This window comes from Borostomias antarcticus, assembly GCF_949987555.1.
Source record: "Borostomias antarcticus genome assembly, chromosome: 5".
NCBI lineage: Eukaryota > Metazoa > Chordata > Actinopteri > Stomiiformes > Stomiidae > Borostomias > Borostomias antarcticus.
The window spans coordinates 9,015,042-9,041,321 of NC_140238.1; the positions used below are offsets into that span (position 1 = coordinate 9,015,042).

The window sequence follows — 26,280 nt, forward strand, 5'->3', positions numbered from 1 at the left end:
GCTTCATCCATGCCTTTATCTCCTCCAGGCAGGTGATTGTTTTCAGGTAGAGTTGGGTGTCATCATGCCGGCTGATGATACGGCGGGGGAGCATGTAGAGCGTAAAAAGGGTGGGGCCGAAGACTGATCCTTGAGGAACCAGTTTAGGGCAGTGTCAGTGAGTCCAATGGTGGAGTGAAGGCGATGTAAGAGGATGCGGTGGTCAACGGTGTCAGATGCTGCAGTGAGGTCAAGGAGGATGAGAAGGGATGGTGAGCCAGTGTCAGCCGTCATCAGCAGGTCGTTGGTGACCCTAACTAGAGCAGTTTCTGTGCTGTGGCTAGAGCGAAAACCAGACTGGAGCTTCTCAAACAAGTTGTTGGTTTTTAGATGGTCATGAAGTTGGGCAGCAACTGCCTTTTCCAGCACCTTAGATAGGAATGGGAGGTTGGAGATAGGCCGATAGTTGGCAAACACTTCTGGGTCTAGGTTGAGCTTTTTAAGGAGTGGTTTGATGACTGCAATTTTCAGGGCAGTGGGAACATGACCAGCCAGGACGGAGTGGTTTATGATTTTGGTAATCAAAGGACTTATGGCAGAGGAGTGGGTTTTTATCAGGGCTGAGGGAAAGGGGTCCAGGACACAGGTGGAGGGTTTCATCTTCCTCATGATGTCCACAAAGCAGCAGAGAGGCTGGGAAGTCCCAGGCTGTGAGTCGACAGTTGGGACTGGAGGGGCAGGGGTGCTGGAGAGAGAGGAGTGGGTGTTATCTACTTTCGTCCTAAAGAAAGAGATGTAGTTGTTGCACTGCTCCTGTGTGGTGTCCGATTGTAGGGTAGTTTGGGGTTTGAGGAGTTGATTTATGGTGGAGAAGAGTTGCTTTGAGTTTCCAGGGCTATTGTTGATGATATTGGAGTAGAACCGGGACCGTGCGTCACTGAGAGACTTTGAGTAGGCCTTCTGGTGTTCTCTATAGGCTATTTTGTGAACAGTGAGTCCTGAGTCCATGAAACGTTGTTCAAGGACACACCCCACTCTCTTCATTTTCCATAGCTCGGTGGTGTACCAGGGGGCAGAGCGCGTGAAGGTAACTGTTCTGGTTTTGGCAGGGGCATGGAGGTCCAGGAGGCCGCTCAGTGATGTGTTGTAGAAGTCCACTGACTCGATGACTGATGGGAAAATGACCGAGGAGAGATGCTGGAGGTTCACGGCCAGAGTATCCGGGTTGATGTCTTTTAGGTTCCTGAAACTGATTTGTCGTTTGGGTTTGTCGAGGGGGTACAGGAACGGCAGCTCCATTGAAATGGCCTTGTGTGCAGACACGCCCAGATCATACACCTGAAGATTGCTGATGGGGGCGGAGTTGGTGATAACAAGGTCCAGAGTGTGGCCCCTGGTGTGTGTTGGAACATCAACATGTTGTGTCAGGTTGAGGCAGTCTAAGAGATGCAGGAACTCTGCTACAGAGTGGCAGGAGGGGGTGTTGACATGGATGTTAATATCTCCAAGTATTATATTGGCTGAGGTTGTGCAGAGTGTAGAGAGAAGGTCATGTAACTCAGGGATGAAAGCTGAGCTTGGTTTGGGTGGCCGGTAGATCAGGAGAATTGTCATGGAGAATGGAGGTTTGCATTTAAATGCAAGGCATTCAAATGAGGACTTTACAGGCAGGGGCAGGGGGAACAAATAAAATGTTCTTCAGTGGACAACAGCTAGTCTTATTGGATGTCATATTGGTTCAGTCCAACTACTGTACTTAAGCACACATTTTGTTTTACATGAAAACATGATTGAATTTTGATAGAATACTGTGGCAACCTGGGGCCCTCACAGCCCAAAAAATGGCCGCCTGTGCCACAACGTGGCCACTAGCTGTGGGACTGCAGTTCCCAGAACCCCACAGGTTGTGGGTTAGAGGGCTGAATGACTGTACCTGGGCTGATTGGTGACAATCAGCCACTTTCCCTCACCAAAAACTGGAAAACCCAAGCCAGAAGAAGCCTTGGAGAAGAGGGGTGAGGCAGAAAGCATGCAGCCTCATGTGTGGATTTTGTTTGAGATCTTCCATTTGAAACACAAAGTTGAGTTTATTAAAAGGCTGGCTATTTTGTGCAACTTAGTTCCGTTGTCTGTGTGCCACTGCCATTTTGGCATTTGTGGTCTTCCCTGTCCCCTGGGTTGCCACAATACAAATAAACTATGGGGAAGTGTGCATGAGATAGAAGAGGACGAGGAGACAATGGGACGAGGAGACAATGTAAAATGTATAATGCCCATGTATTTGCCCAGACCATCATTTAAAACTTATTTAATTACAAATCTTAAAAAAAAAAAAAAAAAAAAATCATGTTACAGCACAATGCCTGAGTATGCATTATACAATTTTATTCTGAATTCCCCTGGACTAGAACTCTTGTTGAGCTAACGGCCATGTGAGAAGCCACAGATTGTTTCAAACTATGACTTAAAACATCACAATCACAAGGGTTGCATGTAAATGTCACAGATGTATGTAACATGTGTATGTTACATGGATGTTTCATCAGTTTCCACAAAATGTTTGTTAAAAGTACCACAAGGGGTAAAAACCAAAGACTAAAAAAATAAAACCAAGGTACACACTCAACAAGTGGAGAACAAAAGACAAAGCTTAGAAACTTACAAGATGGCACAAGAAATGCCTGGGACAATGCACAGCTACAGCAAATAATGTACAGACAAATAACAGCGGGGAGCTACATGTAGGCTATATATACAGACTAACAAGACAGGTGGAAACCAATCAAACAATCAGTGGCACATGGAACTCTCAATCGGAGTCAATTTAGCCAGTTGTAGTCCCAGGGTCCACTATTGGGGCCAACAATAACATCTCTGATTGGTGGAGACATTGCTGTCTTTTTTCCTATATGAACAGCAGTAGTTTGAGGGAACAAAATGAGAACAGACTTCAAAATACTAAATAATGAAATATAATAATAATCATAATAATAATAATAATAATAATAATACAATTCTGAAAAATTTCACAATACATCTACCATGTCATGAAAAATGTGAGTGAGTATTTTCAGTAGCTGCATACAGTGCTGTTTACAATAAAACATTTTGATGCACTGTGGGCTCAATTTTATATATTTCAAAAACCTGTGAAGATTGTTTGTGGAGGACAGTCTGAAGATGTAGAGTAGGAGTGGGATATTCTGCGGGGGATTGAGAGTCCGGCACAACACCTGTCCCTAACAAGTAGCCTACATTTGTTTTTCGAGACCTTTATTTTGAAATGCCTTGCAAGAACGCTAGTGGATCAAAGGGTGAATCTCAGTAGTGTCAATGGGATTCCTTTCCCTTTTAGCACCGATTTAAAAACACGACTAGGCCTATATGAGATGTATTTGAACAGTTTATTGGTATTATAATATATATAGACTATAAATATATAGACAGTGTCCACCAGGAAGTTCCCCCACAAGTGGACACCAGGAGAAGTGGGCGTGTCCACTTTTGCAAGACAGTAATCACGTGATGTTTTCAAAACAATGGACACATGGGATACAACTAGAAACGTCCGAAAACATTTGTACATTATTACTAGATTATATAAGATGAAACACGATCTGCTATGCGAGTACATTTTTGTTAGTGATTGTGAGTAGCCTGATTCCGTGGTATTCAATGGTATTAGCGTCTACATGGTTCTATAGACATATGGCGTGAAATAATTATTGTAGGCTAGAGATTCGCAGATTGCCCGGTGTCAAGAGACATTTACTTAATAGGTGCACACAAGACCAGAAAAACTCGTTCGCCTCGAGCAGTTGCTCTCAAGCACTTCAGTCGGTCTACAGGACTACCGAGGCCTATAATTAGCTTCGTCACTAGCTTCGTCACTTGCCTCTCCTCCTCTCATGTTATGAAACGAGCAGCAACTGGATTGTCAACATGATTCTTTATGATCTTCCTCGGACATTATTTAATGCAAAACGTCTCTTTCTTTAAATGTAGACGCTATGGATTCCGCACTTGAAGAGCACTGTTCTGAGCTGGTGGCCAGAGAGCGAAGCGGCCACACTGCTCTAGTTGAGCGGGATCAGCTGTATGTTTGGGGAGGCTATGTGGTGAGTAGAGCTGGGAAACCACGCAAACCAGTAATGCATACATAATGATGAAGAAAACACTGGCAGTGTCATGTTAATGTTGTTTTATTTTGGACGTCATGGTTTGCCGTTTGTTAACTGTGTTACAGTATGGCATTGACAAAACAATTTGATCAGATGTCAAGAAATGCATAACATGTAGCCTAACCACAGTAATATAGCCACAATTTAATTGTTCTCTCCAGTCAATTGCTGATGACGAAGTTTTCCTACCCAATGATGAAATCTGGGTATATGACTTAGAAAGAGGTGTATGGTAAGAATATTGTAACGTCTATGAATGTTTGAGATGTCACGCATGCCAAAGGTTCATGAATGGCTAAAGATAGAAAGGTCTAGATTGCCACATACAAATGCAAAATGTGTACATAGGCACACTGCCACACCATAAACAACAACACTATGACTGTAGTACACATCAGTCTATTATTCATTCATAATCTATTCATGTGTGTGTGTGTGTGTGTGTTTGTTGTTTCAAAGCCAAAACTTTAGTTTTCCTGACCTCGTTTTTACTCCCTGCACTGAAGGGAAATGTTCCAGATGTCTGGGGAAGTCCCGCCCTCCATGTCCGGCACCTGTGGCTGCTCTCTGAATGGACATATGTACATATTTGGGGGTTGTGATGACAATGGACAGACCAATCAGGTGACCCCAACTCACACAATATAGGCTATAGGTTCTGTGGAAGAGGACAAACATACAGTACAATAGCAGTAAAATACTAATCTGAAAAAACACTATATTTAGCAAGCAACAACACAGAAATGCTGGAATACTAATGAAAAAGCAAGTCACATCTCAACATCTTATCACTAAAGCATTTCATATGTTGGCCTCTTGCTCAGTTTACATGCTGTAACAACATGTGTTGTCTCACTCAGCTGTACTGTGTTAACCTGCTGGATGGCGAGTACTCATGGAGGAGGGTCGTCCATGGGAGCGGCTCCCCTCCCTCCCCCAGAGACAAGCTCTCCTGCTGGGTCCATGCTGGCAGGTACATATGGGTACAGCAGCTATACACCACCATCCTTTACCATCGGGGGCAGCTCTAGTGTAGTTGGCTGTTAATAGAGGGCTAATAGTGTACTAAATGATAATTCTGTATTTTGCACTGGTCTGGGAGAGTTGTTACTGATTGATTGATTACTTCATTGATCCGAGGAGGAGGAAATTAAAATAGTCAGCATCACATAAAATACAAAAACACTTACGAAGTGCAACATACACACACACACACACACACACACACACACACACACACACACACACACACACACACACAAACACATACACACACACACAGACATTTACATTCCCAAGTCGCATTCCTCTGGGGCATCAGGAATACTAAAACACAATCGCAAAGAACACAATGTACAGTCGCTAAAATAACAATCTGCAATATAGAAAATTAAAAACACTCTTTCAAGTGGCCTATACATACCGCCCATGTGTACTGTTAAGTAGCCTAATGGCCATAGGCACAAAGGATTTCCTAAAGCGCTCAGTAGAGCATTTTGGCAATAGCAGCCGGCCACTAAATGAGCTCCTCAGACCACTGAACACACCGTACAGATGATGGTCCTCATGGTCAAGTATGGCCTTCCGCCTTCTCCTGGTTCTGACTTCCATGATATTCTCAGTAAGATCTGGTGGGCAACCAACAATGGATCTGGCCTTTTTGATTAGCTTGTTTACTCTGTTCTTATCATCGGCCGTGATGATGTTGCCCCAGCATACAATGGCATAGAACAAAACACTGGCCACAATGCTTTAGTAGAACATATTCAGGAGACTCCTGCCCACATCAAAATATCTCAGTTTTCTGAGAAAAAGCAGCCTGGATTGGGCCTTTTATAACCACAGCATTGTTGTTCTTTTTCCAGTTCAGGCACTCGTCAATGTGTACACCAAGATATTTATATGATGATACGGTCTCAATCGGGTTACCATTGATGATTAGTGGGGCAGTCTTGGTTTTCTTATTCCTGAATTCAATAATTAACTCCGTAGTCTTACCGACATTCAGGATTAGGTGGTTCTCGTCGCACCATTTGACAAACTGACACTGGCGGTGTGGATCTCTGTCATCCCTCTGCAGTCTCATCTACTTTGGAGGCTATGGCCACAAGCAGCTAGGAGACATCAGCAATAACAGAAGCTTCATACTTGATGAGGCGTCATGGGTAAATAGCTCTGAGACTGGATCCATAAGCATGTAATATTCAACCAATGTGTAATATGCAACCAATTAGTCAATGTTTCCTTAACAACAGTACAAACACACATACGCACACACACACGCACACACACGTGTATTACTCCAGGTAGGTTAATGTAGTGCTAGTTTTTGATATTGTAACGGTCTGCTCTTCAGGTGGAGGACGTCTTCTGGGGATGGAACAACGAGGTCCATGTGTTTGATTCCAATGCAGCCAGCTGGAGTGAACCCCACACCAGTGTAAGACAGACAAAAAACGGTTATTAAATTCATACGGATCCACAAAGATATAAGATAAAGACTTCACCATCACGATTGCCTTAGACACTGAACTGCCACAGCCCTGGTCCCGTGCCGTAAAGCCACGCCACCAGATGATGATTCTCATGAAATACTGTACAGTACTCCTAGAAGTTACGGTTGCTTGTGTGTGCAGGGTCGTGCCCCCGCCCCACGGGCTGCCCACGCCAGTGCCACCCTGGGCCACAAAGGGTACGTGTGTGGAGGCAGAGTGATGGTGAGAGCTGCATTTGTACGAGACTTAATAGTTTACACCGTACTTTTATTTTACTGTTGAATTTAGTTTTACAGGGACCATGCATGTTAATCAACATTACTGTAAATGTGCAAGTATTAACCAGCTGGATAAGTTCAGACATGTTCATACTGTATCAACCCTTCTCATAATGTGTAAAAGCCCAGGAACAGTCAGGACCCCTGCAGCACAGTGCACAGTAAATGGGATTACAGTAGGACCCCACTCATCCGAACTTCAGAGATCCAAACCTCCCGGTCTACCGGACAGGCTTCAAATTATTATTATTTTTTTTAGCCTGCTATCTGGTTACTGGTGGGATTTTCATTACAGTACTGTATCCTACTGTGAATAAAAACAGAACTATATGTAGACCTACATGTTGCCTGTAGGCTGTAGCCTACTGTCACGTTTCATTTCTTTGTTACTTTAATGTCGAGTGCAAAACGCAAACGAGTCTGCTGCGCGAGAGCTGCATTCCTTGGTAGCCAGAAGGCGCGTCAGCAACCTGAAGCAGAGGAGCATCGAGTCATTTTTCGTTCCCAGTTAATGGACTTCAGGAACACAGACGTGTTGTGGGCATGTAGATTAGCCTACTAAACCTACTGTATTTGTTAAATAATAGCCTACAGCCTAGGCCACGTTAGCCTACATCGGTTGTTTTAGAGACTTTCTTTTAGGCTACAATAGCCTAAGACACGACAACTTGTCTGTCATTTCATTTATTTATTTATTGATTATAATTTGCTCTAATTGTTCTAATGTTGGGTTGTTTTTAGGCTATACCATTTTTTTCTACAAATACAGTAGCCTATCGATGCAGCGTACGCCTCATTTGAGAATAAAGTACTATATTTGATCAAAGCACGCACTCAATTGGAAATTCGGTTATTTTATTATAGGCTACTGTAGGTCTATTATAGGCTAGGCTATATGAGTTTAGTTGGCTATTTGATTGCAATTTTGATGCATTTTCACAAGTAATTAAGGTTATTTATCGGTCTATTATGAGTCTATATGGAACAAGTATACCACTTATTGAATTTGGTGCATTTTAACATAAGTTTCAGTCATCCGGACATTTCAGAGATACGAACGACCTTCGGTCCCGTTGGGTTCGGATAAGTGGAGTCCTACTGTACATCCAAATTGTCCCCCATCTGGCGACAGCCAAGGGGGGGGGGGGGGGACTTTAAGATAGCGGGTGTCATGTTGTCAGTCAGTCAGTCAGGCAGTCGGCCAGTCAGTCTTCCATTGACAAGTACATTTTGATTTTTACACAAAAAACTATGCTTGATGTCTCAATAAAGTCTCAGACAAACATATACTATCTACATCCGCAGAGAGCAGAGCTTGAGGTGTTTAGTAGTGCTAGATATTTGTATTTCAACATAGGATAGGACTTTAAACCATACAGATGCATGGACTTGTTTGCCCACTAGATGGAGACATTGAACTTGAACCCAGAGTCAGTGAGAGGCAGGGGGCTTGTTACCACAAGGGAACATGTATAATTGGTGGGGGACAACATGTTTACATGTTTTAACACTTGTTAAACACTCATTTCACTACACGATGAGCTACTGAGTTGTTTAAAATCTTCTTGACTACACTAAAGAGTGATGTTCTTCAATTGTAGGAGACTAGGACCAGTGACATCCACTGTCTGGATCTAGAGATGTGGACATGGACAGAGATGTAGGTGTTTACACTTAGTCGAACTCCTATCCTATTTCACACCTGACCCACCCCACCTGTTACAAATTCTGATAATGTGACTATATTGATTTCCCAAATATCAGGAAAACACTTTTTTTTTTTTTTTTTTTTTATCCCTATCTCTAGAGTACCTGCCTCTACGGGGCCAGTGGGGCGGTCGTGGCACACCCTGACCGCAGTATCAGACAGTGCTCTGTTTCTGTTCGGTGGGCTGAGTGTAGACTGCAAACCTATGAGTAAGCGGTCTACATATCCAGTCAACTAGCTCATTATACTGCATGGAAACATTGTATTTGTTTTCATAAAACCTATTGTTGTTTTCACCACCAGGTGACGGCTGGGTGCTGGACGTCGAGACAAAGAGATGGAGAGAGGTCGAGCATCCCTACAAGAACAAACCACGGTAGCCAACATACACATAGTTGCAATGATTAAGTCTAAAACCAGTCTTAAATGCCTCAGTAACCTATGAAGATGAATCAGTCATCTCTATTATATATTATGTACAGTAGATCACACAAGTACCCTGTGAACTACTTTTCTGCCGTTTACTAAAACCCAACTTCCCCTGTCTCCAGATTGTGGCACACGGCGTGCCCGGGCAGGGACTCTGATGTCATCGTATTCGGGGGCAGCTGTGACTACATCCTGCTAGTTGACACGGTAGGTGTTCTGATAAAACCACAGGGGACAGACATACCCCCCCAAGGCTGATGTTACCACTAGCAGCAGGAGGGATGGTGTTTGTTGCATGATAAAAGGAACTCTCTCTCCCTCTCTCTCTCCCTCTCTCTCTCTCTCTCTCTCTCTCTCTCTCTCTCTCTCTGCCTCCAGGGCCACTGCAATGATGCACTTGTCTTCCAGATCCAGCCTCACTCCCTCTTTAGGTAAACTATATTAAGTATATTAACAAAGGAATGATTCAGAGTTTGGTGAGGTCATCATGATGATGTCCAACCAATAACCTTTCCTCAACTTTTTCATCTGACAGGTTATGTGAGGATTACATTGCAAAGAATGTGAAGGCGAACAGGATGCTTCAGAAGCAGCTCCCACTGCTGCCCTCAAAACTGCTGCAGGCCGTCCACAGGAGAATGTCCTTCTACAGAGCCTCGAAAAAGAAAGTGCATTGGTCTTAAGCACTACAGCTCGTCAGTAGACAACAATTGGCACTGATAATGCAGAGTTGATTTTAGTGCAGTGCTCCCTACGCCTTCTATCAGGGTGTTTTGGGGCATTGTTCTTATAAAAAAATGTTTTAAGTGATTTACATAATTATATCTGAATGGATATTTTAAAATATGTTTTTTTTACTATGTGTCTTCTGCCTCTAGAAAAAAGTTGTCTGTGGCATGTTGAATAAAGAGACACATTAATGTAATGTGTTTGTGCATGTAATTATTACAAAATATATTATTTAATTAAGGGAATAAAAGCGTAATTCACTTTTAACATTAGACTACATAAACATTAGACAACTACACAATAAAAGTAAATACAATGTAAAAAGCTACCTTCCGGTGCCATGTTGCCATGGTTACGTCAACACACGTGCTTTGCGGAGCGGCTCAAACCAAAAGAAGGAAAGCAGCCGTTTTGATTGAATGCACTGAGTTGACTCATTTGCCCAAGTTATATGGACTTCGCCTGTATCTGTACCATCAATATTCACACCAACAAGAAAGTTTGTGGTAGCTAACGTTAGGCTTGCTAAGTTTCGTTGGTCAACTTGCGAACGATAGCGAGCTAAGATATATAGCTAGCTAGTTATCGCCAGCACCTGCCTCACCATGGCCACATCCGCCAACAACAACAATATGGAGTTCGGCGAAAAACTCAAAGAAATGAAAATGACAACCGACGAAATAAACCGGTTCTCCAAAGCTTTTAAAGATCCCAAATTCAGGGAATTGTTACAAGACTACTCCAAGGAAATCTCTGACCCAGAGAACAAGAGGAAGTACGAGGAGGAAATCACACTTTTGGAACTGGAGAGGGGCATGGCCGTCCACTTCATTCACCCAGAGCCTGGCCGGGTCCTGCAGACGACTATAGACGGCAAACAGAAGTGCTTCATCAACATCTGCACCAATGAGTACATTAATAAGCCCGAGTTCAAAGCCGCTAGGTCAGCTGATGGCAGTCCGGGCCAGCACTGGTCTCTGCCCCACAGCGTGTCGCCTGGCAGGCCAGACGTGGATGTAAAGGGCAACAAGTTCATGATATATGACATCATTTTCCATCCGGACACTCTTTACATCGCGGGGAAGAACAGAAGGTTCATGGACATGATTGATGGCCTCGCCATTCAGGCCATTCAAGATGGATTCAATGTGAAGCTGGACAAGAAAAAAAATACAAGAGTCTTGAATATCAAGTATAAGGGGACACCACAGCCGGCTGTCACTCGCAAACCCATCCCTGGATACCCAGAGAGGGAGAAGCCAGCTCACCCTGACCCGCTGTCTTTCCCCTACCCAGACGAGAAGAGTCCAAACGTGGCTCCAAAGGCCAATCCCCAGGACGATCCCAAAGTCGAGGCCAAACCCAGCCAGCTCAACTGTGCCGAGGGCCCTACCAAGCCCAACTACATCCTGAAATACAGGGAGCTCATTGACCTGCAGGACTTTAGGTGCTCCAGGGACTCGGCCCGCAGCCCGCGACCCAAGGAGGTGGTGATGGTGGTGGATCTGCCTCTGCTCGGATCTGTCAGAGAGCTTGACTTGGAGGTGAACGAGAAGACCGTCCTACTGCAGTCTGGGAAGCCCTGCTACCGGCTGGAGGTGCCCCTGGCGTACCCGGTGGACTACCACAAGGGCGACGCCAAGTTCAACGTGCTGACCCATCAGCTGACCATCAGCCTGCCTGTCCTGCCTGTGAAGCAGCCGCTGGCTTGCCTGCCGTTTGTCCCCGTGGCTGGCAGCGAGGGGGAGGAGGAGGGGGGGGGGGACGGCAACCGGGCTGAGCGGTTACAGGACAAGTTTCCAGATGATCACTGTGTCCCCGCTCTGGCAGACGGCACCGAGGCAGCTTACAGTGGTGGGTCTGATCCAGCTTCGTCACTCAATGCTGGGAGCCAGCAGCCCGCCTCGGCTCTGAGGGACAGAGAAGAGGAGAGGGGCCAGCCGGTTGGCCCGGAGGGGGGTCAGGAGCGCCGCCCAGACCAGGCCGAGACCGCAGACGCTCCCCATAAGTCCAACGGCCAGACTGGTGAGGAGCAAGAGGAGGACAAGGTGAGCCATGATGTACATCGTAGGCCGTTGTAATTCTGTAGTACTTCGTCTAAAAAACAAACATGTACTCCATGTCGTTGAATCCCAACATTTCCTTTCGCTGTGTCTCTCTCTGTAGGAGGAATCTCAGGCCCTATCCCTGACCTCCAGCGTAGTGGATGAGATAAATCTCACAGCTACCGGGTCCTCTGTAGACCCCCTGCCTGCCAACGACCATTACCACCAGGTCACAGACAGACCAGGACACGTGGGGGAGACAGAAGGGCAGACAACAGGCCCAGAGAGGGAGACAGAGGCTACCAAGGGGGAGACGGGGGCTATCGTGGGGGAGACGGGGGCTATCGAGGGGGAGATGGGGGTTATCAAGGGGGAGACAGGGGCTACTGAGAGGGAGACATGGGCCCTGAGCGAGGAGGCAGGGGGTCTGAAGGGTGAAACAGGATCTGCAAATGTAGAGAGAGGTCTAGAGGGGGAGACAGGAAGTCCAGACAGAGGAACAGAAGGAATGCCAACTCCAACTCCTGCTAAGGTGAGCAAGAATGCCTTGCACTTCTGTGAGGATGTGGCTGTGGCCCTGCAGGAAAAAGAGGTGGAAGAGGAGGAGGGGGTGGACGAAGATGACCTGCCCTCAGAACAGACCTTCAAGCAGGACTGTGACAGGAAGCAGTTTGGACCAGCTCCAGCAGAGCTAAGGGAGACCAGGGAGGATGGACAGGAAGTTGTCATCCGTGACCACGCCACGTCTGCCGGATTCTCCTTCAACAACTCCTTCCTGTACGAGCTGGACTGACATTTCTGTCCAGGGGTTTCATGGCAATAAAACTATTTTTTTGTTCTGTTGTACTCTGTAGGTTCCGTTGTGGACTATTCTAAGCTATGCAAGGTTTCTATGCGACTGTTGATGCAATCTTGTTTAAAGACAGCAAATATTTATTTTATTTAATAGGTTTATATACGTTTAATGTAAAATTACTTTTCTTGGCTGGATCAGTCCCCCCGAAGTGTCTGTGTAAGACTTAGTGGATTTGGAACATTGTTCCTAAGCCTTGTACAACCTGATCTCAGCTGAAAGCTATAACCTCCCCCAGAAGGTGACGGGTTCCTCAACAACAGTATTTAAGAGATGTTCATGTGTTCTATATTAATGTACCTGTTAACAGAACGTTCATCATGAGCCCAAGGCATCAGTGACTCAGATTTACTTTAATAGTGATATGAATCGTTGTTTCTTCTTACAGTAGATACTACCAAGTCCTATGTAGTGTTGTGTTCAAGTGGCTGTTTTTGTTCAGTGGTCTTGTAACCAGATTAATGTTGCACCATGTGTTCTCATTTCCAAATAAACACAAAAGCAATGATGGATTCTTTAGCCTCCATTCTTTAATTGTTTAAATTTTCTTTAAAATTCACTTTAATTATGAGTCAACAAAAATTATCAGTCAGCAAAGTAAAAAATAAACAACATAAAATTCCCTACACAAATTTAGGTTTCTGACAGCTTATGAGTGGTATCTAGAAGCACCATATCCAACCAGAAAGGCAGAAGGAAGACAGACCCTGTGGGTCCTCCCACCTGGATCACTGCTGCCCCAAGGGAAACATCACAGGTACACACACAAAGACGGTCTGGACAACGTCTGAGCAGAGCTCCAGTCAGTCGTCATGGAATAAACATTATTATAAACAGTACTGACCCGGCTTGGCTCACATACAGTCACTCTTCGTCACCACTGTTTACATTCAGAAATCACAACCAGTTTTCAGACTACACCTGACCTGACACAGACATCTTTTACACCGAGACATCTCATTCCACACACCCTGGTGGTCATGGTCCCGCTCAGTATTACAGAACGACCATGGCTGCCATTGTACTCGGGCTTGCCCATATTGGCACTACACTGCCATTACAGTCTGAGTGCATCATCATCACCATCTTCATCATCTGATGCCCCTCTGCAGGCAGCTGTCCAGGAACTTGGAGTAGCACGCCAGGGAGCAGAAGTGTTTCTGGACGGGGGCCTCCGTACCCCCCATGTCGTCCACAAGCACCACGGTGTGGGACACCTGGTGGAGGTTCATGCTCACTGCCGTCTGGATGAAGAGGTTGACGCAGGTGCGGCCGCAGGCGCAGGTCTCGGCCCTCTCCAGGTCCCGGCACAGGTGGGCGGGGATGAGCTGGGGCCCGTACTGGATCCTGGGAGGAGGTGGAGAGCAGAAGGAAGAAGAAATCTTTATTCATCATGCAGCACACTCTTAATACACGTGCTCAAGGACACTTCGGCACACTGCCAGGAGCTGGAATCGAACCGGGGAGGACAGCCAACATCAACATAGAGCAAAGTCAAGCCATCACACTGTCTTGCATCAGACGATGCAACATGCACCTGTTAAGTTTACAGACGTACATCTTTAAAGCCAGATCTTAGATGTGTCAAACACTAACAGAGCTTAAAAGGGCACAGTCACGCTTGTTTAAGTTAATATTAATTGGATTAAATGCTTAAAGGCTTTTAAAAATCATTGTCAGTGTAGCAATTTCCCTACGGGGAAGACGTAATCACAGAAAAACTTCAAAGGGCCCTTTGAATTAAGTAAAAAGAGCTTAACAAAGAGTGTTACAAATGACAGAGATGAATAAAACAGACACAAGGCTACAGAGCCAGGTAGAGGCCAGGGTAGAGACGAGAGTAGACAGGGAGTAGAGAGGAGCTGGGTGAAACAGACCTGAGGTTGACCACGGCTCTGGAGGCCGTCTCCTGGAGGCTGAGGGGAAAGGTGAGCTGCATGCGGTGGTCAAGGGGGTTGGGCTGACTGAACGGGTTCCCGAACAGGTCCAGGTTCTCCAGGCTTAGCTTCCGGAAGTCTCCAGGCAGCTGGGACAGCTCGTTGTGGGCGGCGGACAGGAAGCGGAGCTTGGACAGACTCCCCACGCGGGAGGGTAGCCATCTCAGTTTGTTGGTGTCCAGTTTGAGGTTGACCAGCTCCCGGAGCTGGCAGAGCTGCGCGGGCAAGGCCGCCAGACGGTTCTGGCTGAGGTCCAGGTGCTGAAGGGTGTGCTGGAGCGAGGAGAGGCAGAGGGCTTCACTGAAGCTCTCCAGGTGGTTGTTGTGCAGGATCAGCTCAGCCAGACAGCCCAGGTCGCCGATGGTGGCGGGGAGCTTCTTGATGTGGTTGTTGCTGAGGTCCAGCCTCCGCAGGGACTTGAGAGAGAGCATCCTCATGTCGATGCGGGACAGCCTGCAGTAGGACACCTGCAGCTGCTCCAGGGAGCAGGGGAAGCTGGAGGTCAGCGGGTAGTCCTTCCTAGACACAATGCTCAGCTTCTTCTTCGGCTTCTCCACGTCACGTGCTCGCACCGGTGTCAGTGTGGAGAGGGCAAGACTGTCTGTGTCACTTCCTCTGTCGGCAAGCCGAGCAGCCGACAGGAAGTTCCTCAGGTTATTGGCATCGGCCTGGAACAACAACAACAACAACAACAAAAGCAAAACACATTAGCCTGGAACAACAACAGCATACAGTAGATTTCACAAGGTTTTTACAAAGGCTTCTATACCTATAGTAGCTTTGCCTATTAAGGTGTTCTACCACTGAAAGATAATGCCTATGAAAGGCAGGCTTTTACATCTAGCCTATTAGCCAATCACCTTTCAAAAATAAGTTGAGACATGTCCTCCTTGTAAATGAGAAAGAGAAAGCTTCACTATGACGAGGGAAAAGGTGTGTGTGGCCATATTAAATTGAAAGTACGACTTACTAGATGCATGCAGACCTTTATCAATTGCAATTTCACTGGCTGCAGCTCGGTATTTGTTATCATTTTATCTTGTTCCCCAAAGTGAGTGACACCAACCGCCAGGAGGCATTGTTGAGCTACACATTTCTAGTGTTAAAAGTGGTGATTTGTTCTCACAGTATTCTTATATTTAATATTCACAATAACTTATCAGGAGCGGGAGACTGACTGTCATCACAAAGACAGTTTTCCAAAGACCTAAAAAAAGTTGAACAGAATGGACGAGTAGCATACTTGCGCTAATGATGAATTCTCTTGTACATAAACTCAGTGCAGATAAGGACCTGTAATAGACCTTTCTGACCTGACAATCACACTGAGAATAATAACCAATAAGGTTGATTTCATAAGACCATGCCTCCGATGTCCCAAACAAATCTTGTCCCGCGTTATTTCTATAGATCAGAAATTAGTTTTGAAGAAAATGGTTCTTAAAAGATACAGAAAACCAGGTGGCAGGCTGCTGTACCATAATGTTATAAGAAAACAAGCTGTGCGATACGCCACATCTCCCTCCACACATCAGTTTACAGCAGCACCGACACAAAAAGCTACGAAGGGGGGGAACTTGCCACCTGAATAGAAGGTTTATTGTGTTACACCCTACGAAGTAGAAACAAAATGCTATTTTATACTATTATATTGTGTTAACTGTTGTAACATGCATCATGGGCAGAGGTCTGCGCTCTCCGAGTGCCCTACTAGTTAACATAATAAAACCACTCACAGCGGTTGGCAGGAGTCTCTCTCGCATAGACACTAAACTAGTTCCACTAACACAGGCCCATAGCTGCATGTCTCAGTCTGGCTGTTTTTCTGTGTGATGCTCCTGTCCATGTGATGACGGGCTGAAGTGAACTGTGCTCTGGGGTAAAGGTCATAGCTGACCCAACATGACCCGGAGGCATTCACACCCACTGAAACAACGGGGCTGCTGGGAGTCTGATAGCACCAAAGGATGTCACTCTCACCAGGCAGAATATTGCCTACTTACAAGGAATATGTAAAGAAAGCAAACATGCTTCCCGAACTACTGCTACACTGGCAGTCAAAGTCATGTAGGTGTTGTTCACTTCTAGGATATGTATGACACGAAACATTATGTCCGTTGAAGACGCATTTACAGGAATATTTGATTTGTCAGGTCTTGTTTTGTTGCCTCACCCCTAAAATGACTCACTTAAGTTCTTTGGAAAATTTACTTCTAAGCACACCTCCATTAAAATAGAAAGTAAAGCCTCTGAGCCCTGCCATACTCATTCAATAATGTGCAGTTAGACTCCTACCTTGCTCAGACAGATGTCCACAGCCGGCTCCTTTAGCCTGACTGTGGCTTTGCCCTCCTCCATAAACCATGTGAAGAATTTCTCGATGTTGTCTTTCAACTGTGGAGGGAGTTGACACATCAGACCAGCAGTTGTAAAACACATCAGAACTGTGTGGTTCCTTGCATACACACTGGATAGTATTGCATTCATTGACATATTGGTTCATCAGCACTCATTAAGCTGAACTGAGTCACTCATCAGACACAATCACATGATTTGAAGGAGATAACCAGGTATCCCAAATTTGATATGAGATGTTTTGACAGTTTCACATAGTGTGAATCAATCTACAGTATGTCAAGAGACAGATTCATGCATCTATGTGTACACATGATAACAACTTTGAGGATGGACATATATCACTGTCAAAGAAAGGGGGTGCTGTAAGCTATAGGGTTTTTTCAGTTGTCTGAACTTCGTATAGTTCAATGAACTATATGACTCACAGCTAGATATATTATAGCTAGTCCTGTGTGTTCCTGACAGGTTCCTAATGAACTTCTTATTGAGATCAAGTTAGCTACACGATAGACACATAAGCTAGCTGGTCCTGGCTAAATAACTACTCGCCTTGTACTTGGAGCCAGCTCGGTCCTTGTTGGTACAGATCATCAGGTAGATGTTGCTGCACTGGGTGTTCAGCTTATCCACATGTCTGCCTATGGACAGCACGGCCCGGGCCCCCTTCCCCTTTCTCTTCATCCCGAAGGAGGGCAGCAGTCGACTCACCACCTCCACATCACACTGGAGCTTCATGGCACCGACGTGTCTGGCGTCTCTACTAACGTTAGTCCCGTAAACATATGCCGATCGACAAAAAGCATTCAATGTTGTCAACAACCAGGCGGCGGGTTCTGCTAGTAAAACAGCTAACTTACGTCTAGCTAGGTGTAGCCTACTGTGCTAGCTAGCTAGAAAATATAAGTCAGATGCTTAACCGGAGTAAAAGTATTGAAAGTGGACTTTACAGCGTCTAATAACGTAAACAGCGCACAGGCGAATAATCGATTCCTGTGATAGTTTTGTTGTTTGGCTGAAAACAAAAACGCGCGAGAGGGAAGTGAACAAAATGACAGATGCGCACATGCGCAGATGAGACTTCATACATGGGCTTTTCCAGTGTTGCAAACTTGGCGAATTTGTCGCTATATCTGGCGACTTTCCAGACCCCCTTGGCGACTTATTTAGTCAAAAGCGACTAGGGACAAATCTAGCGAGTTTTTCCGGTCATTTGGGGAATTATTGTGTTGACAGAGCTCTGCAAAAGCATCTAACATGCATATCCCGTTCCGCGGTTCACGTTACAACCGAGCTCACTATAATAGCCGAGTAGTCCTACAGCGAGGGCTGCCGTCTCCTCCTCACACAGCACTAAGCGGTCACTCTGACTAGATAACAGCCCCGCAGCAATAAATAGTTTGTAGGTGTACATTCATTAGGCCACGTTTTGAACCCAGCAGTAGCCTACCTGAAGCCATCCACAGTGCACAGAACACCTCTGCTGCACTACGAACACTTAACACCCTGCATCCACCACATTGAACACATTATTTCTGGTATAATGACACTAAACCTCTGGTAGCTTAGATCATTCCAGACTATGGCCACTGGGTGGTAGGAAAGAGCTATATTGGTTTCAGTGGGGCGGCCATTTGGGCCATAAACTACAGTTGTAGTCATGCTGTTTACCTCAAAGAATGCATAACCTATCATTGAGTTTGACTTGACAGTTGTAGTGAAGGGTGACTGAAATATGAATAACCACAGCTGTGGTTGATGCTTAGCCTACATACAGTACTCCACAGACACAGACCTGTGGTCAGAATCAGATTTTATTTTGCCAGGTAGATTTTTACACATACTAGGAATTTGTTCTGGTCTGTTGGTGTATGACACTGATGGATTGACAACAATAGACAGGGTGAAAGGCTAGATAGGACTGTGCAAAGACAGGACAGTGCAAAATGTAGGCTATAGTAACGCAGGGAGCGAGGGGCAAATACAAAATTATGTGCAATGTGTATATATACAGTATATGTGAAATGTATTTCACAGTTATTTCAAAGTAATAATTAAAAAGTAATGATGCACACATCATTTAGGACAGGGTAATAGTGATAATAACAATTTCAAATTGTCTCCCCTAAAACTGGAAGGATATAGAAATGTGTTCTCAGCTTTGTTTTCACTATAAGTAGTCTACTCTGTGCATCTTGCATACTGCATACACATAGCGTATACTGTGTAGTGTATTTTGTGCCCCCTTTGTGCCCTAGTGTTTTGTATCTATTGGTGTGTTTTGTGTATTTTTTTGCTGCAACAAAATAATTTTGATAGATAGATAGATAGATAGATAGATAGATAAAATGTATTTATCTCTGAAGGATAATTATTATGTTCCAGCAAAAAAATACACAAAACACACCAATAGATACAAAACACTAAGGCACAAAGGAGGCACAAAATACACTACACACTCAATCTGTGTCCAAGAAAATAAAAAGAAGTGGATATAGTCTGTAAATCCCCATATAGGCCTCGACTGCATGGTCTTCTTGTCAATTCAGATAGTATAGATTGTTACTTAGTTAACCTACAGTTACCAGCGACTTACAGTTTACATTTTAAGCCTAAAATGTATGTGTCTGTCTGTGTGTCCGTCCGTCCGTCCGTCCGTCCGTCCATCTATCTATCTATCTATCTATCTATCTATCTATCTATCTATCTATCTATCTATCTATCTATCTATCTATCTATCTATCTATCTATCTATCTATCTATCTATCTATCTATCTATCTATCACAATCTACTGCTGCAGACACTCCCTCAGAGGCCCTAGCCGTCCTCTCTGCTCAGGGTCCTGTCCTCCAGCTCTTCCTCTCACTCCCTCTCCCTTTTCCGGCCACTCAACACTAATCATATTTTCAATTTCCATTTAGCTGGCATGCTAATTCTGTTAGAAGGATAATTATGAGGAATGTCTCTTAATGCAACACACGGCCTCTGGTTGGATATAATGCATGAAAAGAACAGAGACAGTGTCTTTCCAGCTCATTTATAAAATAGAGAGATTATCCAGAGCCAAATGTCAGACACAACAAATTAATCTCAGATAAAGCATTTGTCCTCTCCATTGTCCGCACAAACTCATTCACTGAGATAATAAAAAAAGGGTTTCTACCTGACCATCTAGCCTTTTTACAAAATGCCTGGGAGCATCCTGTCAATCCGAGAAAACCATATTCCATTTCTAACATTTGAAAATAGCTGTGAGCAAAATTGCCTTATAGTTTGGCAGAAATCCACTTCTGATAAACCTCCATCAGAAGTAACCTTTTCCCCGGTTGCCCACAGGCTCCCTCTAATATGATTGGCTACCTGGATGGCTGTGATAGGGACTGATTGGCCCCTGAGAGCTCAGGTTAATTGTGGAACGAATACATTGTTTTCGGGTGCACACATCATTTAGGACAGGGTAATAGTGATAATAACAATTTCAAATTGTCTCCCCTAAAACTGGAAGGATATAGAAATGTGTTCTCAGCTTTGATCCATTTGACAAACACTGAAAAATGCCAACATATCCTGGATATAGGCCTATTAAGTAGTTTATAATAGCAAACAGGGGATAAAGATTATGTTGCTAGAGTCACAGATACAGGTCCTTCTCCACTTCCATCCGGATTGAATTGAATAGAACTAAACGGAATCCAGAGACAGGTGAAAAAGACAAAGCAGAAAGTCCTTTTGATTTCAAAAGTGTTTTTCTTAGACTCAAGGACCATATACAACAAATTAAAAAGGAAAGTGTTAAAAGGCAATTATCTGTTATCTGTTATCTGTCAGAAAAGTGAGTTCTCGGCTTTCAACTATTATTAGATGACACTCAGATCGATGGCATCCTCTTTGTTAATGGCCGGAACAGCTGTCACTTGTCAGTTGAGACATAATGGGTCACTTTACACCTCATTCATGATCCACCTGAGTGCTATGAAAGCCAAGTCACCTTACTTTCACAATGTTATATGGAAATCTCAGCCCTTGTGAAAAGTCACCTACTAATGTAGCGTGTCTGTAACTTTCCTCCTCACATCCTCCAGGCCCCAGCTTAACTCAAACAAGAGCAAACAAACGCTCTTCATATCGACCAGCAGGGGAAGGATGATTGGCTCTCTTTCCCATGGCAGAGATGAACTGGTGCTAACTGCCCCATTCATTCCCTTTACAGCTGTGTGTGTGTGTGTGTGTGTGTGTGTGTGTGTGTGTGTGTGTGTGTGCACGCGTGCGTGCGTGTGTGTTATTCACAACAAACAGTGTCCCCAGGGAATCACTGCAGATAGAATCAGAAGTGGACCTGCAGGCTGATAGGGACGGCAAAGCAGCATGACCTCCATGTCGCTTCCAGCAGAGAGAGATTGTATTCAGCCTTAATGATCAGACCCCTACTGCTGATATCTGGAGCATCCCGTATTCAGCCCTTGAGCAGGCAGTCTCAGTCAGACCCACCTATAGGGCAGCAGTTATAATGGATATGTACAGACACATATGGTTTATAATGGATATGTACAGACACATGGTCTGTTATACTGGATATACAGTATACAGACACCTGGTCAGTATGCACAGACACTTAGTCCGTATGTACAGACACCAGGTCAGTATGCACAGACACCTAGTCTGTTAGATTCAGAATCAGATACCTTATTTGTTATGTTCTTTGTACGTGTACAGAGGAGTAAAACTCTTCGCTTCTGGCTTCTCAACGGCATTGCAACAACATAATAACAACACAAGATAATATCAGTAAAAACAGTATAATACAGCATAATAGTAATACAAACAATAGCTAGAATTGTAATAAAAGCAGAGCAATACGACATAATGAGCTGTGTGCTGTCCCCACTAGTGTACTCCTTGTACCCTACAACTGTACAGCCACCTTCGACTCCAGTGCCATCGTCAAGTTTGCTGACAACACAGCAGTAATAGGTCTGGTCACCAACAATGATGAGAGGGCCTACCTGGAGGAGGTGAGGCTCCTGACCCAGTGGTGTCAGGAAAACAGCCTCCATCTGAATGTCAGAAAGACAAAGGAGATGGTGGTGGACTTTTAGAGGAAGCAGGAGAGGAACTACACCCCTCTAAACATCAATGGGACCCCTGTAGAGAGAGTGGATAGCTTCAAGTACCTTGGCTTCCAGATGAACAAGGACCTGACATGGTTCACACACATAGACACTGTGGTGAAGAAAGAGACTGTACCACCTCAGACAACTGAGGAAATTCAGAACATCCCACCAGATCGGGGAATATCACCACCTGGTACGGAAACAGCAGCTCCCAGGATCACAAGGCCCTACAGAGAGTGGTACGGTCAGCTGAACGTACCTTGCGTGGGGGAACCTTTGGTGCCGACACCGCAGCCTTGTATAGCTAATTAACGTTATAACGTTAGCTAGGTAACGTAAGCAATAGGAAAATACACTGCTACGTTAATCTACAAAATATGTGTCTTGACATTTATGTGGTAATGTCAGCTATGAGCGATGAATTATATGTAATCTTAGGAGGAATTATAGCTAACATTAGCTATGTTTTTTGCAGATGGGAGTGTGTATATAACCTTAGTCTAGCTAACATAGCTAGCAGCACCGACCAGGCGACCACCCACCAAATAACGTTACGGATGATATATTATGACTATAAGCGTTAACTATACAGAAACTGCCTGCCATATTTGTGGCACCTGATGTGCGTATGGGTTCACCGGTAATGGTTACAGTATATTTCTCCAGCGGGAGACCGGGAGGCGGGAGCGAGGGGGATGGTTAGGTAGACCAGCTGCAGCTGGAGAAAGACGCACCCTCTCCCAGTGAAGCGGTGCTCGGCGGCTACTGGCTGAACATTCCAGTTCTGTTGGATATGTTGCGGGAAAGTTGAAGCCGAGTGCTCGTTATTCTCACACATAACATTGCCAACGAGAGTGGATGAGTCTGTCCCGATTATCAACTCCGGTAGTGTTCGCTTCTTCGCGCTATCAGCGCTGTTCAAGCCAGTGACTAAAAGGTACATTTTAAACAACTTTTTCCATTGATCCCAAGGGACGACAGGATCGCCTGGGAGGGATAGGAATGGGTCCGGAGGTGGCAGGGAGAAAATAGGGACAGACTCATACATTCCTAGTTGCCTGTTTTTGTATTTTGCATCTAAGGGCAGTAACACTGGCGCGTTGGTATAGAGTAGCTACAGTTTTACCTGTGTTGTTTGTCAGGAGGTAGGTTAGGAGGAAGCATCTGTGCGTTTAACTCATTAGACAAGTGTAATTTCAACTCCTCTCTGTTTTCACAAAGCTGTGCCTTCCTACCACAAAAGAGACGGCGTGCCAGTGTGACAATATGCAGACCAGAGAACGGTACTATTTGACAGGTTCTTCCCTCCACACCCCCTCCCCACGCAATTGGGTGTGGCTTCGGTGCCTTCAGCAGACACGCCCCCACAGTCTCAGACCAGAGAATGCTGCTGATTTTTAACCGATTTTGAAGCCTTATTTTATATACTTAGCGACATTTTTAATCACTCAGATTTGGCTGGGTGGTTAATGACATGTTTTCCTGTGGTGTGTGAAGCTCATAACAAAAATTTGAACTGGGTTAACCTGGACTTTAAGATTAATGCTGGCTTACAGCCACGCACAAAAACTGTCCCTGAGCCTGCAGGTCCGGGCCTTGAGGCTGCGATGCGGTTTGCTAGACGGCAGCATCTAAAACAGTCCATGTTTTAGAATGGCTGGGGTCTTTGATAATCCTGCGGGCTTGGTTGGCACTCCAACCGTTGTATAGCTCCTGGATGGAGAGGAGCACACACCCACTGATGTGTTGGGCAGAACGCACTACATACAAAAATACAATTAAAACAAACAATATACAGATTCCTGGTCAGACATACTGGACATGTACAGATAGCCGGTCAGTTATAATAGATATCTACAGACACCTGGTCACTGGATATATACAGACACATAGTCAGTTATTACCTCCGCATCAGCGACAGTGCAAGGTGAGAGGTAAGGTTTTCGGTGGCATGTATTTGTTTTTTTGTTTGTTTGCACAAAAACTACTAGACCAGTTTTCACATAGCATGGGCCATATTACATTTTAGAGCCGATCCAAATCACGGGGCAGCTCCAAGAGCCTCCCAAACACGGCTGCCCATTCATCTCCATTCATTAGAACATGTACGCTAAAACTACCACACTGATTTTCATGAAACCTAATCGATTCTGGAACGGATCCAAATCACAAGGAAGGTCCACGAACTGGCCAAACATGGCTGGGCCGGCCATTCACCTCCATTAATTTTTTGGATAAGGAATATTCAAAAACTATTACTCAAAAACTACTGGACCGCTTTTCATGAAACTCGGTGGAGGGGTGTAGCATGGGTCAATTTAGAACCCATTCAATTTTGGAGTGATTCAGAATCACAGGGTGAGCTGCCCAGACATGGCCGGCCATTCACCTCTATTCATTTTTTTGACTTGGTGAGTAAAAAATTCCATATGCCATATCTTGACAAGTTCACAGAGACACAGGGTTTGGACTGGCATTAAGCTCTTGACCTAACAAATGTAGTAATATCAAACATGTCCTGCTTGCACACACATGCGTGGACCAACAACACAATATCACATGCGGCAACACTTTCATTGAGTAAATCTGATGGTCCAGAATCTTGATGCGGAGATTCAGGAACAGCATAGCTTGACTGCCTCTAGATGATCCATACACAACTCACACTACATAACTCATACTCGTCTAATGAGGGAACACGCGTCATCTTAATCACAGACTGTAGCCCTGCGCTGCTACAGAGCTGCAGATTACCTGGCGGATTCTAACTGGAGATTAACACAGAAAATTTGCTCACCGCTCTCTTTTTCTAATTTAAACTTCAACAGATGACTCAGGCTGCTCGTTGGCCTGGCTGACCTGTACGGTGATTACTTCAGGACCAAATTACCAATCTGTTCTGGTGCCACTGAGCCTTTAAATGCTTTTTGCGTTCATTTGCAAGGCTGCAGAACGTAGCCTGGCATCTAAATCACTAACAGCGGGCACCTCTATGATTAATTAAGTTAAGTTAATTTATCAGTCTTCCCGTAGAAGCTATTCAACACCTTATGTTCAGTTATGAACTAAAATTCCTGGGAGGAAAAAACAGTGCATGTTGAAGAAATGTGTTGGAGAGATGTATTATAGCCTGCGTTGGAGAGGAGTACTAGCCTACTGAATGTTGGAGAGGATAATTAAAGAAGATGTTGGAGGCGTTTAAATGTTGTTCTGAAAGTTTTCCTCATATTCACCCTTGAAGAGTTTCCATTAGATGGCTTGGCAGAACTGTAGAATTATTTTTCACCCAAAGGCCAAGAACTGAAACTCAAATATTTCATTCACCAGTGATCCCAAACTCTGCGGTTATACTGTAGCTGATAACCAGTTTGACTGCACCACAATCACACATTGGGCTTCATTTATCACATTCTAGCGGCTTCAAAATAATATGAACTACAGTATAATAAGCAGTAGGTACTACCTGCAAGCGGTCAAACGTTGGTCTGCTACTAGACCAAGAGGACATATTTCTAGTCTTGTCCATGTTTCTTCTACTTGGCAGGCACGTTAGATAGATAGATACTGTAGATACTTTATTGTTCCCGGCAGTGGGAAATTTGGCGTTTCATCAGTTGAAAATTACAGAATTACAGAAAGGGTTGGAAAGAAAAAGAAACACTAGATACAGAGTAAAAGAAATGACACTAGATAAGGGGAGGGGAGGTAACAGCATAAAAAGAGAGACGTCATGGACTATACATCCATATGTACAGCGACTGTGAAGTATAGAATATAATAAGATATACATGTAGCCTACCTACATACATTCAGTCAGTATAAATATAGCTATATAAGTATAAATCATATCTATATCAGTATAAATATAGCTATACAATAGGATTATATATACAGTATATATATAATACTGGACTGGACTACACGCTTAGGAAAGCCATCAGGTGGGCAGGAGCAGGAGCTTGGCTTCATAATAACACCTAGGAAGTCTAGAAGAAACCCTGCTGTAGTCCTGGCAGACCTGGACTATGCAGATTACATCTGTCTGATGTCCAACCGTGTGGAGCAGGCACAGGAGCTCTTGAACAGAGTAGAGGCAGAATGTTCCAGGGTTGGCCTCAGGTTGAATACAAAGAAGACCGAGGCAATCACTTACAACACCCCCCTGGACCACCCACCTCT

At 44.6% G+C, this 26,280-nt stretch overlaps 3 protein-coding genes across 4 annotated transcripts; 2 read left to right on the plus strand and 1 right to left on the minus strand.

Annotated features, from left to right (window-relative positions):
• The first annotated feature begins 3,512 nt into the window (after window positions 1–3,512).
• Window positions 3,513–9,937, plus strand: LOC311309494 (kelch domain-containing protein 1). Of its 2 annotated transcripts, XM_084438811.1 has the most exons (14): window positions 3,513–3,627; window positions 3,985–4,097; window positions 4,322–4,392; window positions 4,667–4,784; window positions 5,021–5,133; window positions 6,241–6,325; window positions 6,517–6,600; window positions 6,797–6,877; window positions 8,535–8,593; window positions 8,741–8,850; window positions 8,945–9,017; window positions 9,193–9,277; window positions 9,449–9,501; window positions 9,606–9,937. In XM_084438811.1, the coding sequence occupies exons 1-14, from the start codon at window positions 3,519–3,521 to the stop codon at window positions 9,751–9,753; spliced, it is 1,302 nt and encodes a 433-aa protein (XP_084294937.1). In that variant the 5' UTR covers window positions 3,513–3,518; the 3' UTR covers window positions 9,754–9,937. The 2 variants fall into 2 exon arrangements, with proteins under 2 accessions (XP_084294937.1, XP_084294938.1); XM_084438812.1 differs by lacking the exon at window positions 3,513–3,627 and having other exon boundaries at window positions 3,916–4,097.
• A 494-nt stretch (window positions 9,938–10,431) lies between these two features.
• On the plus strand, window positions 10,432–12,637 carry dnaaf2 (dynein axonemal assembly factor 2; the record flags this gene model as incomplete). The annotated part of the gene is made up of 3 exons (XM_084438447.1): window positions 10,432–11,847; window positions 11,966–12,094; window positions 12,428–12,637. The coding sequence occupies 3 exons, from the start codon at window positions 10,432–10,434 to the stop codon at window positions 12,635–12,637; spliced, it is 1,755 nt and encodes a 584-aa protein (XP_084294573.1).
• Window positions 12,638–13,272: 635 nt separating this feature from the next.
• lrr1 (leucine rich repeat protein 1) lies at window positions 13,273–17,977 on the minus strand. The gene is made up of 4 exons (XM_084437834.1): window positions 17,542–17,977; window positions 16,930–17,028; window positions 14,575–15,302; window positions 13,273–14,044 (listed from the first exon to the last, which is right to left on the minus strand). Exons 1-4 carry the CDS (start codon window positions 17,725–17,727, stop codon window positions 13,789–13,791), a joined length of 1,269 nt encoding a protein of 422 aa, XP_084293960.1. The 5' UTR covers window positions 17,728–17,977; the 3' UTR covers window positions 13,273–13,788.
• Between the last annotated feature and the right edge of the window lie 8,303 nt (window positions 17,978–26,280).

Bases quoted from the DNA above. Each gene is read 5' to 3' on its own strand.
- LOC311309494 (XM_084438811.1), top strand. From the start codon at position 3,519: ATGGACACATGGGATACAACTAGAAACGTCCGAAAACATTTGTACATT. The intron at 3,628-3,984 runs GTGAGTAGCCTG...CTTTAAATGTAG, and splicing joins GTACATTTTTGTTAGTGATT to ACGCTATGGATTCCGCACTT. The intron at 5,134-6,240 runs GTACATATGGGT...ATCCCTCTGCAG, and splicing joins TGCTGGGTCCATGCTGGCAG to TCTCATCTACTTTGGAGGCT.
- lrr1 (XM_084437834.1), bottom strand. From the start codon at position 17,727: ATGAAGCTCCAGTGTGATGTGGAGGTGGTGAGTCGACTGCTGCCCTCC. The intron at 17,029-17,541 runs GCGAGTAGTTAT...CTCCCTCCACAG, and splicing joins GAGCTGGCTCCAAGTACAAG to TTGAAAGACAACATCGAGAA. The intron at 15,303-16,929 runs GTAGGAGTCTAA...TTGTTGTTCCAG, and splicing joins TGGACATCTGTCTGAGCAAG to GCCGATGCCAATAACCTGAG.